The 15901-nt window shown below is 42.4% G+C and overlaps 1 protein-coding gene across 3 annotated transcripts in view; it reads left to right on the top strand.

Annotated features, from left to right (window-relative positions):
- The window catches only part of DENND11 (DENN domain containing 11), a 59487-nt gene that overhangs the window by 7956 nt on the left and 35630 nt on the right, over positions 1–15901 (top strand). For all 3 annotated transcript variants that reach the window (XM_088141146.1, XM_088141147.1, XM_088141149.1), the window contains exons 2-8: positions 5997–6096; positions 10821–10979; positions 11588–11735; positions 12253–12391; positions 13521–13652; positions 14871–15021; positions 15408–15476. In XM_088141146.1, the coding sequence (XP_087997272.1) occupies positions 5997–6096; positions 10821–10979; positions 11588–11735; positions 12253–12391; positions 13521–13652; positions 14871–15021; positions 15408–15476 (898 nt within the window). The remainder of the gene's footprint in view (positions 1–5996; positions 6097–10820; positions 10980–11587; positions 11736–12252; positions 12392–13520; positions 13653–14870; positions 15022–15407; positions 15477–15901) is intronic.

Genomic DNA, 15901 nt, shown 5'->3' with positions numbered 1-15901 from the left:
AAAGTTGAATGAAGCTATAGCAATTCATGAAAATAGGGATCCACCTTAAAATAGACAAGTGGATAATTGGTCTGCCCAACAGGCTGAAGCTCAGTGGTAGAGCACAAGTGTTTCATGCAGAAAATCCAGGTCTGGCTCCAAGTTGAGAGAGCACTGGGCAGAATGTCCTCTAGTTTAGCAGTTTTCAGCCAGGGGCCATATGGCACCCTGGGGGCCCTAGGATATTTCAAGGGGGCTATAGGTGAAATGTCATCCTGAACGATGGGACAGAAATAATGGTAATTGTTTTGTTGAAATAATATTTAATCATTTATAGTCTTTTTAAGTCGCTTCAGAAGATTGTCATCCTGAAGGATGGAATAGAACAAATGAGAATAAGAAACAGATAAATCTGCCTAACCTACCCCACAGGATTGGGGTATAGATAATATGGGCGGAGGGAGGAAGAAACCTGTACCTGTGCTCTTTGGAGGTAGGATAATGTAACAGCATAATCTATAGTGATAACTAAAAGAACAAGCACCTAGAGAGATAGCAGTCATGGATCTGGGGAAGGACTAATGCTACCATATATGGATTGTAAACATCTGGACAATCACTAGGTAGCAGCAAAAGGTCCAAAGAATACTGTGTTTCTTTGCTGCCATCAAAGGGTCCTTCAGATTTTTGCAACCCAGATATGGAATGCCTAGGAAGGACCACAGCCCGGAAGGGAGGACATGTGTTTTACATGCAAAAGATTCCGGGCTCAATCCTTGGCATCTCCAATGCAGTAGTAAAAAGGTACCTCCCATACACATGTAAGCTGCATTCACTACCAAACCTATTAAATGCCCCACCACCACCACCAATACATATGAACTGGTTAAAGTGCCCTTGAAGGAAGACATCCACAGTAAGCTGAATTGACCCTGAGTGGTGACAAGGAGAAGAATCAGTCAGGAACCTTTTGGCTCAGTAAACCAAACTGTTTATATTCACTGACCATATCTCAAAGATAGTATGGCTAGCATACTGACCTAAAAGGAAAGGATAAATAATAAGGTCACCCAGATGGATTTATCTAAAACATTCCAACATTGTGCTGTAATTTCCACTGTGTCTGCCTTTTTCCTTGTCTTGCCTTTGCAATGTAGTAGGCCAAGGGTACATAAGCTCTGGTTCTGCCTTTGCTCAGGGCTGCTTAGCAAGGTGTCAATGCTTTGCTGGGAGCCCAGTATATACTGTATGTATGCTAATAAAATTATGTTGTATCTTCAAAGTGATTTGGTTGCTTTAGGTGAGCCAGGTTTTGGCCACACATCAGTTAACCAACATCAAGTAGCAGGTGACGGGAAAGACTTCTGCATGAAGCTCTAGATAGCTGTTCCAGTCAGAGCAAAAAGTACCAGGCTTCAATGGGCACATTTTGATCTGATATAGTGTTTCTTAAGTCTAATATCTATTTAAATTGTAGAGGTCTGATATTATAAGGCTTCCAGGGGGTTGGAATAAATATAAATATTGTATTTAGCAGGTGTCTGGAAGTAAGTCATAATCTCTTAGTCTTCCCTGTACCTAGCAAAATTAGGCAACACTTGTACATTTGAGAGAGAGTGAGAGATTGACCAACATAAGACAATAAAGCACTTAGGGTAGACAGCAGAGCAATTATAATGACATGTACTCTATGGTAGTCCTTCAGGTTCAAAGAAGACACAGTCCACCTGTGGACATGGAGGTGGCTCTGGAGTCCCAATCTGGAAGCTCAGAGTTTAGCACACTGAGGGCACTGGAAATCCATTGTTGTAGTAACTCTGAGTGTTCTTCTGTGACACTGCTCATGGTTTTCTATCAGTTTTTGGCAGCCCCTGTCTTCAAAGCTAATGGAGGCTTCATAGCACAGGGCTTGCCAGTGGGTTCTGTTAGCAGCCACAGCTTCCAGTTCCCCTGGCTGGATGTCACAGTGGCGTAGGGTTTCTTTCACAGTGTTTTTGTAGCATTTGCGTGGCAATTTGCGTACCTTGAGGTCTCTTCCCAAACTCCAGGACACTATAGAACAACTGGCGAGGCATATGGTGGTCATCTATTGTGATGATGTGTCCCACCCGCTGGATCTGGGTTCTGATAAGCAGGGATTCAATGCTGGTGCACTCTGTGTGATCCAAGACCTTCAGGTTGGAGAACGGTCTTGCCAACCAATGCCAAGGATGGAATGGAGAGCATTCATGTGAAATTTCTCCGCTTGTTTGATGTGTCTTCAGTATGGAGTCCAGGATTCATATCCATATAGGAGAGAAGGGATAACCACAGCTCTGTAGATATTCAGCTTTGTGGAGATATTTATGTTGTGTTGATTGAGCACTCTAATATGCAGCCATCCCAGTGCCAGGCTGGCGTTGCTGATCCTGGAGTCAATTTCTTTGTCCCAAAGACCCATCGCTTGAAACGATGCTTCCCAAGTATTTGAAGCAGTTTATATTTGTCAGCTGGATGTTGTCAACAGTGATTTTTCGTTCTTCGGGATTGGTATTTGGCATGGGCTGGTAAAGTACTCCAGTCTTGTTCAGGTTGATAGTCAGGCCAAAGAAAATAGCAGTGTCTGAGAATTTGTTCAGCATCAACTGTAGATCACTGTCTTTGTGCACTAGGAATGCAAAATCACCAGCAAAGAGGGTTTCTTGGAGGCACTTCATCCATGCATTCTAGCAACTAAGTCAAAGAGAGAGCTGTCCAATAACTGATGTATACTCCCTCCTTCGAACCCTGGACAACATGTGACAACATGCAAGTGAAGAACAGATTGCACAGGACTGGGGCTAGCACACAACTCTGTTTTACCCCACTAGAAATAGCAAATGAAGTTAATATATCACCATTGTAAAGAACCTGTCCTGTTGTTCCATGGAGTAGCTGTCTCAGGATGATCCAGAGAGCCTCCCAGTTTACAGTGTCAAATGCCTTTGTCAGGTCAGTGAAGACAGAGAAAAGAGGCTTATTCTGCTCAATGCAGTTCTCCTGGACTTGCCTCACAGCAAATATTATGTTCTGGCCAAAAACCACACTGCACCTCTGGGAGGTTCCTTTCTGAGTCAGTGACAAGTCTGTTCAGGAGAATGTGGGCAAAGATCTTGCCTGCGATGGACAGCAGTGAGAAAGCTCTGTAGTTTCTGCAGTCTGATTTGCTTCCCTTTTTGTAGAGAGCCATAACAAGGGTATTGTGGAAGTTGTCAGGCATCTCCTCTATGGACCAAATATATTTCAAGATGTCTTGCAACGCTTGTAAGGTGTTTGGATCTAGTGGCCTGTAGCTCTCAGCAGGAATGCCATCTGACCTGTTGCTTTATTTGAGTTCATCTGTGAGATAACTTTCTTGATATCATCAGTAGAGGGAGGCAGGACTAGGGCATCCAAGACTAGCAACTGAGGAATCTGCTGTAAGACATCATGATCAACTGTGGATGGCCTATTGAATAGGTTAGAAAAGTGTTCAGCCCAGCGGTTTTTCAGTCCTTCTTGGTCTTTGATCAGGCTTGACCCATCAGTTGACAGCAGGGAGGAGCATCCTGATTTAGAAGGACCATAAACTGACTTTATGGTGCTGAAGAACTTTCTAGTGGCATGTATGTCTGCATAGCATTCCACCTGCTCAGCCTTTCTCTGCCACCACTCATCCTGCATTTCTTGCAGTTCTGTCTGCACTTTGGACTGCAAGTGCTTAAACTTGTCTTTGACACAGATGGTAGATCATTCTGCCAGTCTGCATAGGACTTGTTCTTGGCCTGGAGGGCTGCTGAAATGGTCTCATGGTTTTCATCAAACCAGTTTTGATGTGCTTGGGTTTACAGTCCGAGTACAGTTGTTGCGGTCTGTGTAATGACATCTTTAAACTGCATCCGCTTTTCAGAGCAGGTTCCTACAACCAGTAAATTGCTGGAGAGTTTTCATTAAGTACACCTTGGAAGCATTGGACTTTGCCTGGGTCTTGCAGTCTGCCTATGTTGAATGACTTTCTGACATTCCTGGTTGCTTACGATGTAAGGGGGCTATGTTCAGGTTGAGGGCTGACCAGACCAGCTTGTGATCTGTCCAGCACTCAGCACCTTGCATGGCTCAGTGACATCTTTAAGGTCGCACTGACATACTAGGACATAGTTAAGTCGGTGCCACTGTTTGGACCTGGGATGCATTCAAGTAGTTTTGTACTTGTTTGCAAGTCTGAACATCATGTTACTGATGCACAGGTTGTGCTCGGCACATTTGCTCAGAAGCACCAGGCCATTGCTATTTAGTTTTCCCACCCCATGTCTCCCGAGGACTCCATCCTAGTAGTTGCTGTCTGTCCCCACCCTAACGTTGAAGTCGCCCAGAATGATGAGTTTGTTGCTGATGGAGGTTGTTCGAATAATCTGGTCCAGGTCTTCGTAGAAACCTTCCTTTGTCTTCGTTTGGACTCATGAGAGTTGGTGTGTAGGCGCTGACAATGGTGATATACCAGGACTTGCTGAGAGGAAAGTGGAACTTCATAATGCATTCATTTATTCAGCAGTGAGTGGAGATGTTCTTCAGCAGAGCAGTTTTGATTGCAAAACCTACTCTGTGAGTCCGGCTGTCAGTCTGCGGTTTCCCTTTCCAAAAGAACATATATCCACTTGCTGCTTCCTGTAATGAACCCTCGTCTGCCAGCCTGGTCTCAGTGAGTGCACCAATGTCACTGCTATAACGGCGAAATTCAGCTGCTATGAGTGCTGTTCATATTTCAGGCCTTGACACCTTGTCTCTCTCCAGCAAAGTGGGGACATTCCAGGCTCTAAAAATGAGTTTTCTTTGATCCGTTTTTCTTGATGCTTGACCACTAAGGAGATGATCTGCCAGCCGCAGTTAGCTAGCCAGATGTTGTGGGGCAGGCAATGTTTAGTGTGCCTTTTCTAACCCCCTCCCTCATGCGAGGGTTAGCAGCGCTATCCTAGAAGGGCTGCCCAGTCACTCTGGATGCTGCTGGACATCCCTGCTTCTCCGGGTACTGAGATGAACGACCACTGGTCCAAGGGCTGCCCACATGCAGGTTTGTGACTACAATTGCCAGTGGTCAGTTCCGCCTGTTGCTTTGCTACTCCCCCATCGCCACAGGGCTCAACGAATTAGGTTTGGATTGAGATGATTTGCAGATAAGTTGTAGATGAAGATGAATTGCGCAACAGAAACCTGTACGTGATGGACTCTTAGGTGGAACAGCCATTGCACAGAGGCAGTCCCACTCTCCCGGCATAAGAGACTTTAATCCAGTGGCATAGACAATTGTTAATGCTAGAAACCGCTCCTGCTGCAGTGGATGACCAGGCCATCTAAGAGCCTTGTCATGCTCTTAGTGCTCCACAATGCCTGCTGGGCCTGCCTTCTTGACCATTGGACCATTGATCAGTCTTCTCTGCTCAATCTGCCAGGGCCAGTTTTCACATGCTGGGATAGGTAAATCCCCTATTTCACTGAGAGTCGAAGACCTGTTGACTACATTTACCTGGTTTGGTCTGTCTGCCGAGAGTTTACTGGGATGTGGGCACTGCGTGTATTACAGCTTCTTGGAGCCACAGGTGAGAGCTGAGCACCAGATGGGGACCAAAGGTGAAAGAGCAGCCCTAGAATGGGCACAGCAGGCCCCTCCACCAGAGGTGCTACCCCTTCCTGGATGCCCCATACTTCCCACATGCACTCTAACATTAGCTCAATAACCCTTGCTGAATTTTTTAAAATATAAAGAAGATTTTCACAATGTTTGGAGAAATTGATTCTCCAAAATTCTTTCAGAAAATTAAAAAAATTCAACTAAAACAAATCTGGGTGCCCTAAGAATTTTGGTTATGAGGCAAAAGCAGCTGTCCCTGTAAAACTGATAATATAAGACAATGTGGGCTATGGTTTCAATGGTTCAGAAGAGTAAAGGCACATCTGTGTGATTGTGTGGCCTTGGTCTTGACCTGCCTCCATGTTCATGTTTTGTTTTCCTCCCTTCTGCACAGGTAATATGGTTGAATGGTGTTTGCCACAAGACATTGATCTGGAAGGTGTTGAGTTCAAATCTATGGCCAGCGGATCCCATAAAATCCAGTCCGATTTCATGTGAGTACGTCGCAAACTTCTTGCACCACTCAATGATGCAAACCCTTCTGTTATTTGGAAGGGGTTGAATGGGTACAGTGGTTTTCATTATTAACACAAAATGCTTATTGTTAATGCCAGCTTAGTTGTATAGGTGACTGCAGATTTGAGGAAGAACTAGGCTACCATATCTGGCTTGCACATTTCTTACGACCAGGGTTTACTGTGCATAGCCTCTTACCCACTCCTGTACCTGGCAACATTAAGCCACACTAGGCAGTTTGTTCATGTTTGTGTGATTTCTTCAAATTCAGATTCACCTTTCAGAGTGCCTGTCCAGGGGTAACTGCAGGAGGACAAAAAAGTCAAGTTGTTAGCTGCACCCATGCGATCCAGGCTCCATCCTTTTTAATGTGTGCTCTGCATATGATGCATGTAAAAAACAGAGGCAAAGGTTTGATGGCATACTGTAGTTGCGGTTACCCGTCTTGACTTTACTGATGGCCCCAGTGCACCTTGTCCCTGCTGGCTACAGCTGTTCTTTCTTATAGGAGCAAATCATAAATTTGGAAAACAAAGTATGTTAAACATTGTGTTTGCCCCTGATAATGTCTGTACCTCAATGTATCTTGAACATCTTGCAGTAAGACACAATGTTGGGAGATTGATTTATAAGGAAATAGTAAACACCCCTATTTTATCATATTATAAATGCAGTTGCTCTCAAAGACTGGCCTGGAAACTGCTGTTAATTTGGAATATAATTGGCATCTGGGATTGTACAGTAGGAACATACCTTGCCAGTGCTGAAATTTCCAAGCCATGTTGAAAGCAACAAAATGCTTTCCAGATATGTTAATAGAATTGCTCAGTGCAAGATCTACTACAGCAATGTTTCTTAAAGTGTGGTCCCAGGACCCCTGGGGGTCCCCAAAGACCCTCTCAGGGGTCCTCAAAATCAAAGTTATTTGCCAGCCTACGTTGAAAAACAATACAATATTAACATCCCATCAAACAATCATGAGAAGTGGTAGCGGCAGCAAATGTGTCAATTTTTAATATGGTAAATATCAATAAATATAACTGATACAAACATAAGCTCTTTTGGGGTCCTCCATAATTTTTAAAAATGGGAAAGGGTCCTGAGAGAATTTTTTTTTAAGAAACACTGCACTACAGCATCTCTGACAGAAGACCATCCAACCTCTGTTTGAAGTTCTCTACTGAGCATGGCAGCCTTTTCCGCTGGCTCATAGCTCCGGTAGTTAGGAAGTTCCTCCTAACTTATCTTGAACCTAGTTCCTTATATTTTTAACCCATTGTTTCTGATCCTGTGCTCTGGGGCAATAGAAAGCAAGTCCAGTCCCTTTTCTGTATGAGAACCCTTTATATGTTTGAAGATTGTTATCATATCACCCCTTCCATTGTCTCTTCTGTGAGATAAACATACACAGATCCTTTCATTGATCCTCACAGATCTTAGTTTCCAGAATTCTCCCCTTCTTAGCAGGTCTCTGTTGATCATGCTCCAATTTGTCACTGTCATTTTTGAAAGATGATGCCACTTGTCCAAAACAGACAGTACTTCAAGTGGAATGTGACTAGGGCTGTATAGAGTGGAACAACTAATTCTGCAATTTGGACTCTCAGCTGCTGTGAACATACCCCAATATAGCATTTGTCTTTTTAGCAGTTGCATAAACTGCTGGCTCATATTTTACCCTATCTGGATGCAGAACTTTACATTTGTTCTTGTTTTTAAATCCCATCCTATTCATTTCAGTTCATTGCTCAAGCCTATTTTTATTAATCTTCCTTTTTCCCTCTAAAGTGTTAGCCACCCTCTTTTGTGTCATCTGCAAACTTGATAAGCACCCTCTTAGCTCTTTCATCCAAATTATTGATAAACATGTTGGACAGCATTAAAATCCTGCTGCAAAACTTGATCTCTGGTCTTCTTCCTGACAAAGTGCACAAGGACAACCCTTGGAACATTTCTTAATTTTGCAAAACATGTATTAATCCTATAAAGCTTATCAATCTCTGTCTCAGTGTCCTCTTCCTCCCAACTGAAGAAATTAGACAAAGACTTAACAATCTTTTGTCTAATATCTTCTCCATATTCTTCTGGAATTGCTCTAAATCTTTAAAAATATATATATTTTTTTCTCTCAATTCCAGGAATGCCAAATTGTCCAAATCTTTCTCCATCTCTCTATTTATAACTTCTGTCTTACTTTCCAAAACTTCTACTTTGTCAGTAACTTGTTTTAAGTCTCCAGCTAATTGCCCTACAGATCCTTCAATCTTCTTAACTTCTTCTTTGATATCTTTTCTTATTCCTGCAAATCCTTTTTCCATTTCCTTTTTAAAAATATCCAAACTATTGGCAACAGTTGCAGTCATTGTTTTACTAAATTCGTCAAACCTTTTCTCCAATAAATCTTGGGAAACGCCCTTATCTGTAAGTTGTTCTAGTGAACCTCTCCGTCCTTCTAATTTGGCAGCTTTTCTTGTGGTTGCCATTGTGAGAAAGTGAAAGTATGTCAATTACTACGGTGAAAGTAAAAGGCAGGCGTCTCTCTCTCTCTCTCTCTCTCTCTCTCTTCCCCCTCTCTCTTTTTTCCCCTTTCGGTTTTCTCTATTTGTAACATTTTAGTCCCAATTAGCTCTCTGTAATTACAGACACACAGTTTAGCTCATATTACTCTTATCTTCTTGTTTTGTAACGTCCACCAATTATCTACTGTCCTTAATAATACACTATCAGCGTTCCCACAAAGTTCTGGTCTGTTTGTCTAATTAATTTTGCTATTTTCAAAAGCACTTTCATCAGAAAAAAAAAATCTTCTGTTTTCTAAAATTACAGTCCCCTTTATCTGTTGAAAACTTTCTTGAATCACAATCTTATTAAGCTTTTTGCTTTTAAATTAAAATCCTTTAAAATAGCATTTTTCCCCCCTCTTCTTAATTCCAGAAAGGAGGCAACTCACTGAGAGTCTTTGATCTTCCCTGGTGTTAGGAATATCTCTCTTAGGTGGTAAAGTAATAAAATCCAAAGGTGTTTAAGAAAGTGGGGCTTTTGCTGGGCATATGTCCATAAAGGCTGCACCATGGTTAAGGGCACATTGTAAATCCTTTGGCTCCTCAGCTGCTCAACTTTGATCAACCACAAGAATTCCTGTGGTATCCTCAAAAGGACCAGCTCTTCCAGGGCGCAGTTCTCCTGATCTCTTAAGCTAGTAACTCTATCAAAGAAAAAGATAAGGTTAGTCTGGCATGATTCGTTTGCAATAGCCCCATGCTGGCTCCTGTTAATTGTAGCATGCCTGTTCAAGTGCTCACAAACTTGCTGTCTAATATTCTATTGAAGGACCTTCCCTGATATAGATGTCAAGCTGACAGGTCTGTAATTTCTTTTTGAAGGTGAAGATGCCATTTACTCTCTTCCAAGATATGGCCAGTTCTTCAGCAGTTCTGCAGTGGCCTCTGTGAGTTCCCTCAGTATCCTAGGAGTTCATCCTGTCCTGGAGACTTGAATTTGTTTAAATTACCCACATTGTCCTTTTTTATCCCAAGCTGTAGTTTCCTCCTTCTCACAGTGACATAATGATGACCAGCTAGAGCTCCATTTCCTGTCTGAGGAAATGTAAACACAAAAAGAGTTTTTCACTTGTTACTATCACCCATTGCCAGCTCACCACTTTCTCCACTTTTCTGGTATTTGATTCTTCTCGATATCACAGATTCAAAGGTAGCATAATCACTTTTCCCAAGGTGCCAATTCCTTTAGTTAATTCCTCCCTGTTGATGAGGATTAAGTCCAGGATAGCAGATGCTATTTCTTTCTTCCACATTTTTACAAATGAAATTGTCATCAAGAGAGGACAAGAATTTGTTGGTCCTCTTGGCAGAATTAGATTCCTGTAAATGTCAGGATAATTGATATTTCTCATTACCATTATGCATGCCTCTTTGAAACATCGATCATCTGACATAGAAGGACCTACATATCTTCTGCCTGTCCAGGTGCTCTGCTCTGTAATAAACTCCCACAGCAGTATCACTTTTGTTTCTCTCTTCCTTTCTGTTGGGTCTGTTGCTTTTCAACGTTGGAAATGCAGTCCCCAGAATTGCCTGCCAGCATGACCATGGTGATAGTCCCAGCACACGTGAAAGGCACCAGCTTCGGAAAGGCTGCTAAAAAGGAACACTCATTCTCTTACTAAGTTGCCCATAAGTTCCAGTAGTTTAATGATGGTTTTATCCATGGGCCTCTGCTATCAATCAATGGCTGGTCAAAGAAAGTATACCTGGTACTTACTTTGTTACCCTTTAGGTGCCAAATAAAGACTTAACAAAATAGATTATCTTATCTTTTTATCTTAGTGAGATTGGTCTGCAGGTATTCTTCGCTGGAAGGCTTCTTGAAAGATCTCTATATAAATGATAAAATAAATAAAGCTTATTTAATCCTAGAACTGAAGCTAGGACTGAAAGAATGCTATTCTTCCCTAGAGGGGAAAAAGCAGCATAAGGAAATTGTGCTAGTTCTGTATCTTCAGGATAGGTTGCAAGTTAGCTTTCAGTCCCATAGTTGAAGAGCAAAGGCACAACTGCTATGTGCTGTAAATCCTCTGGTCCAGCCATTACCCGTTTTCACAAACTTTCCTGCCACCATCAAGCTTTGTTAGGTCATTGTCATTTGTCTATTGATTTATTGAAGATTCTTTATTCTTTTCCAGTTACTTCCGGAAAGGCCTTTGCTTTGGTTTGGCTTGTTTTGCCAATATGCCTGTGGAGAGCGAATTGGAACGTGGTGCACGGATGAAATCTGTGGGCATTCTTTCTCCTTCCTACACTCTGTTGTATAGATATATGCACTTCTTGGAGAACCAGGTCAGGTACGTCCTTAGATAAAGGAAGCATGTGGGGATGGTGTATCTTGTAATGCCTCAAAGTGTCCTGGGAGCAGTAATCTGTTCGTGGTGGGAAGCCTTGTGCAGTTTTTCTAGATCTCTGCTGAGGTTTGGGCTGTCACAGTGATGATCCAACGTGCCACTTATTACCCAGATGAAGGTATTTCCCCATGAAGTAGAAATAGGTGAAATTCAGGTGAAAAATGGGATATAACCAGTCCTGCCATGTCACCACATGTGTGCTTAAGCATGAATCCGATTCTGGATCGAGACCTGTATGCGCAAGAGAAATACTGCATGTGTGATTCCTTCTGAAGATTTGCAGGGAAGCCCAGTCTTTTTCACTTGAATTGAGGCACATCTACCAAAAAATCCCCCAAACAGTGGGCCCAGTCCTGACCTCATCTGGACCACCTTGCTGTCAGCCTTGCTGTGAAGATGGCTAGGAAGGGAATTGGGCATCTGACAAGGGAGCCTGTAGAGAGCAACTACCGTTCTTGGGGCTGAGCTGAGAATGACTTCTTGCTCCATAAGCAGAAGACCACTCCGTGGCCGCTTTTAGCACTTGTCTTGCTTACTTGCTTCCCTTCCAGGCACCAGTTGGAAATGCCAGGGCATTACTCTCACTTGGAAGCCTTTTATGATGACAAGAAAGGAGTTTTCCCAGCAGGCACTCTTGTTTCACAGCAACCCATCCACTGGCTGCCTTCCATCCACAACTATATGTATCCAGAGATGAAGGTGAGGAATAATTGGGGCTGTTGGACTGTGGGTTTCATTATTACTATTAGATTTAATATTTTTTAGTTATTCTGGGTTCTGGTATAATGGGTAATGTGGAATATATATTTTATTCGATTATTATTGTTATTTTTTTCCCTTTGTTTATGGAGTTTTTATTACATTTGTTTTTGTGCTACTTGCTATGGATGCTTATATTGGATTTGTTTTTGTTCTGCATGGATGTTTCATTGTGTTTTATTTGGTTGTATGTTGGCTGAGTCAGAATGGTTTGGCAGCGGCATACAAATTTAATAATATATGTGTGTCTATCACACCAGTCAACTCCTTACTGGGAGTGGGAAGGAATGACCAGTTTCCACTGTTTATCTGAAAAAAGGATGATACTGACCCTGTGTAGCTACTCCCTTCCCAGAACTTTTGTTGAAACTGCCACCTCTCTCGCCCACCCACTCCCCATCACAGCCCTCTTGTTTCTGCTTTGTCATTGGTTTCTTGCTGTTTCCTCTGGCTGCAGATCACACACCCTGCAGGCTGTATGTCTCAGTTCATCAAGTTCTTTGGCGAGCAGATCTTGACACTCTGGAAGTTCGCCTTGCTTCGCAAACGCATTTTGATATTTTCTCCACCTCCTGTCGGTGTGGTCTGCTACAGAGGTATGAAAAGAGGGGTAGAGTATGCAATCTTAGTTACAAAATCAGGCAACAGAGAGAAGCATTGTTCTTTCTCTCATTTCAGATTACAGGAATTTGAGAAGAGGGAGAGAAAGCATTTTTAAAGACAGCTACTGGCTTGCAGGCAAAATTGTAATAATCTGCAGTCATTTTAATTATTGTTTCATAAAATCTTTTCCTATAAGAGAAGTTAATTTGCCAAAGATATTCCACACTCAACAGCACAAACATTTACATGTGTGTTCAGGTGCAGATTTTCAGAGAAGAACGCATAAGGTTTCTCTTTGGGTTTTGGGTAATACCCCAATTAGCCTTCAATGCATATGTTTTATAAGTGGCAAACAAAGTTGTTATCTAGCGTAGTATTTTTAGCATGCTGATGGTATGAATTTTAAATTAAACCATTTTAGTGTTTTTTATTTTAATTAGATTGCATTTGTATTGCACCTTTGCTCTCAAGTGCTTAAAATGGCATGGAGAAAGACCTCTCCTAATTTTTTCTCCACAGCATGAACCCTGAAAGTTAAGTTGGGCTGAGAGAGATGGTTTAGCCCAAAGTCATCCAGTGGGCTCTACGGTTGGGTGGGGAATTTCTGCAACCCAAATCTGTCTAGCACATTAATTATGTTCTCAGTAGATACTTTAAAAAGTTATTTTATTGGCAAATTCACACCATTGCTTCCTTAGTTCCTAAGGTGTGCAGGAATACGTGGGTGGAGGGTAGAGAAATTAAATAGTCTGTTTTTCAGCTAGTACACAGCGTGCATACACATTGAGTTGATTCTGTCTTACTGAGCTGATGTTCTTATTCCTAAACAGAAGGTGAAGGCCTCCATGAAAAAGTAGAAAAACAAACAATGAACAATTCTGGAAAAAGAAAGAGTTAATTAGTCTTTGTGTCTTTATTCATAAATGCATTTTTCATATTGGAGCTCCCCTGTTTTTCCAAGGGCATTCAATGAACATTTTTCGATTTCCTGGCTATCATTTGGTTGATCTGGGTAGGGGCATTACCTCCTGTGGCAGGTTTCTTCCCAGGTTCTCAAAGGAGTTGTGGAAGTTCCATACCTTATCTTACGCCTTGCTGGTTTCCTCCTGTTCATGCCTATAGTTTATTGCTGCTGCTGCCTTGCCAATGTCTCTTTGCCTGGTATTGGTGGGACCGTCCCTGAGTCTAAGCCGTTTTTCTACGTCAATGTAGCCGACATTGAAATGTTGGAGACTGAAGTATCATATGTGGCCTGTAAGTATGTAATGCTCCAGATTAATTTCCTTACTGGATTTGTCCTGTCTGGTATCAGTTTGGCTGCTGCAGAATTTGGGCTTCTAACAATCTTACATTGAATATTTATACATTCAGCATACTTGATCATTAAAGATGTTTGAGGAACGTACCATTTCATATGGGGCAGGTAAGGAGGTACCACGTCTTAATGCTTCACAGCAAATCTTGTTCTTTATTTGGAAAAACACTACCACTTCCATAGAGGAAGCATCTAGCAAGCAGTACACCATGTTGGGAAAGCTTTCATATACTACAGCAAGCACCTAGGCTGTCCCCCGCCATTTCGGCAGATCCAAGAGCACCCTGTTTCAACAGCTGTTTTTTCATGGTTTGATTTTGCCTAGTTCTTTGGTCAAAATAATCAAAATATGTGTGTTAAGCTTCTGAAAGACTTACAGCAACCATTTAACCCTTAAAGCCCCTTGTCCCCAATATACACTAAACATTTGGGCCTGTCTACTCTGATGATGCCATTGCACCATCTGCTACCAGCAGTCTGGGAGGCTGAATGAAAACGTAAATGAACCTGCAGCCCGTTCTGCTCTATAGACGTTTGTACAGTGGTACCTTGGGTCACGAACTTAATTTGTTCCGCGACTCTGGTCGCAACCCGAATTGGTCACGACCCGAATCAAATTTTCCCATAAGGTTCAATGTAAATACGGTTAATCCGTTCTGACCCCTATGAATTTGGTCGCCAACCAATTTTGGTCGCGACCTGAATCAAATTTTCCCATAAGATTCAATGTAAATACGGTTAATCCGTTCTGAACCATATGTATATTTTTTTAAACTACAAAAATATGACACAAAGTACAGTACACTATGAAGAGAGAGAACGCTAACCTTGCTTGAGGCGTGGAGGACAGGAAGGTGGGTGGGGAGGCGGTTATTGTTTGGAGGGAGAGTCCCCCTCCCTACAGGAAGCCACGAACACATGTCACAGCAGGGAAAATGGCCGCGGAACCTGTTCGTCACCTGATGCGGAGTTCGCGAACGGAAGCAAAATTTTGCGAACGGTGCTGTTCATGACCCGAATTGGTCGTGAACAGAAGCGTTCGTGACCCGAGGTACCACTGTATTTAAGGTGCTGACCTCTCACTGAGTTTGTAGAATAACCCAAGGGCATCTCATTTAGTTTGGATCCAGCCCATTCTCTTGTGCTTTTTTCACCAGGCACAACAGAGAAAATTTTTGAAGAGAAGCAGGATCTCTATGATGTCTACGTGGATAACCAGAATGTAAAGACACACCACGAGCATCTGCAACCACTCCTGAAGATTAACAGCGCAGATAAGGAGAAGTACCAGAGACTTAATGATCAGAGGTAGCGCCAGAAATTGGTTAGGTGCTTCTCCCCAAGTTTTACACGGAGCTTGAATGTAACCCTTTACTTTAGTTCTGAATTGTTCCAGATTTCTGGTCATTTCTTTCCAGCATGTTTATGCAGGGAAGGCTCCGCTCATTAAGTTTGAATATGAAAATCCTTTTTGAAAATGCCACAACATTTTCAAAACATTAAGAAAAGTCTGTTGTCTAAACCTAGCTTTCCCTGACTGCAGGCTCTAACCAAATGTTCACTTCGGTGTTGCAGTGATACCGGGGATAGCATGTCCGGGAAGTATTGTGGATATTTTGTTTGGCTTGCTATAGGGCACCAGCTGTGGATCCAGCAATCCTGATGTGATGAGTATGTATGTTTCCCTCGTTCAGACAGATGCTGATGTACTCCCAGGAAGTAGATGGTGACTGCAGTTCTTGTGAAGAGGACCTCTTCATCTTGTAAGTTGTTTGGATGGGATTCTTCAGAGCACTGCTTGAAGCTAACGATGAGCTGTTTGTGATATTTTCAAGCCGTTCTGTGGATTTAGATTGTGATTATTTAGACCTTGATTATTTCCCCTGATCCCCCTTTCTCATCCTCTGTAAGCCTCCTCCTGTCTCATTATCTGAATGCAGTTGGATATTTAATGATGATGGGATTAGGTGGAAGTTCCCCCCATACATACCTGCACAGTGTGGGGCAGCTGCCCCTGAGAAATGTAGTTTTCTTATGGACTTCTGCAAGCCACAGTAGCCATTAGAGAAACCACATTTCATGGGGCCACATGCCAGAGTGGGACAAATGTAAAGATCTACCACTCTGATGGTCATCTTAGCATCTGAGCCTTGAAAGCTATATTCCAAGTTCTGTAATCAGGTTGTAG

The sequence above is a fragment of the Python bivittatus genome, unplaced genomic scaffold, assembly GCF_059951505.1.
Source record: "Python bivittatus isolate LINGU-HERP-01145 unplaced genomic scaffold, Pbiv_v1 ctg000330_np1212, whole genome shotgun sequence".
Lineage (NCBI taxonomy): Eukaryota > Metazoa > Chordata > Lepidosauria > Squamata > Pythonidae > Python > Python bivittatus.
Note: the sequence above shows the minus strand (reverse complement) of the source record. Positions and strands in the feature narration are given on the sequence as shown.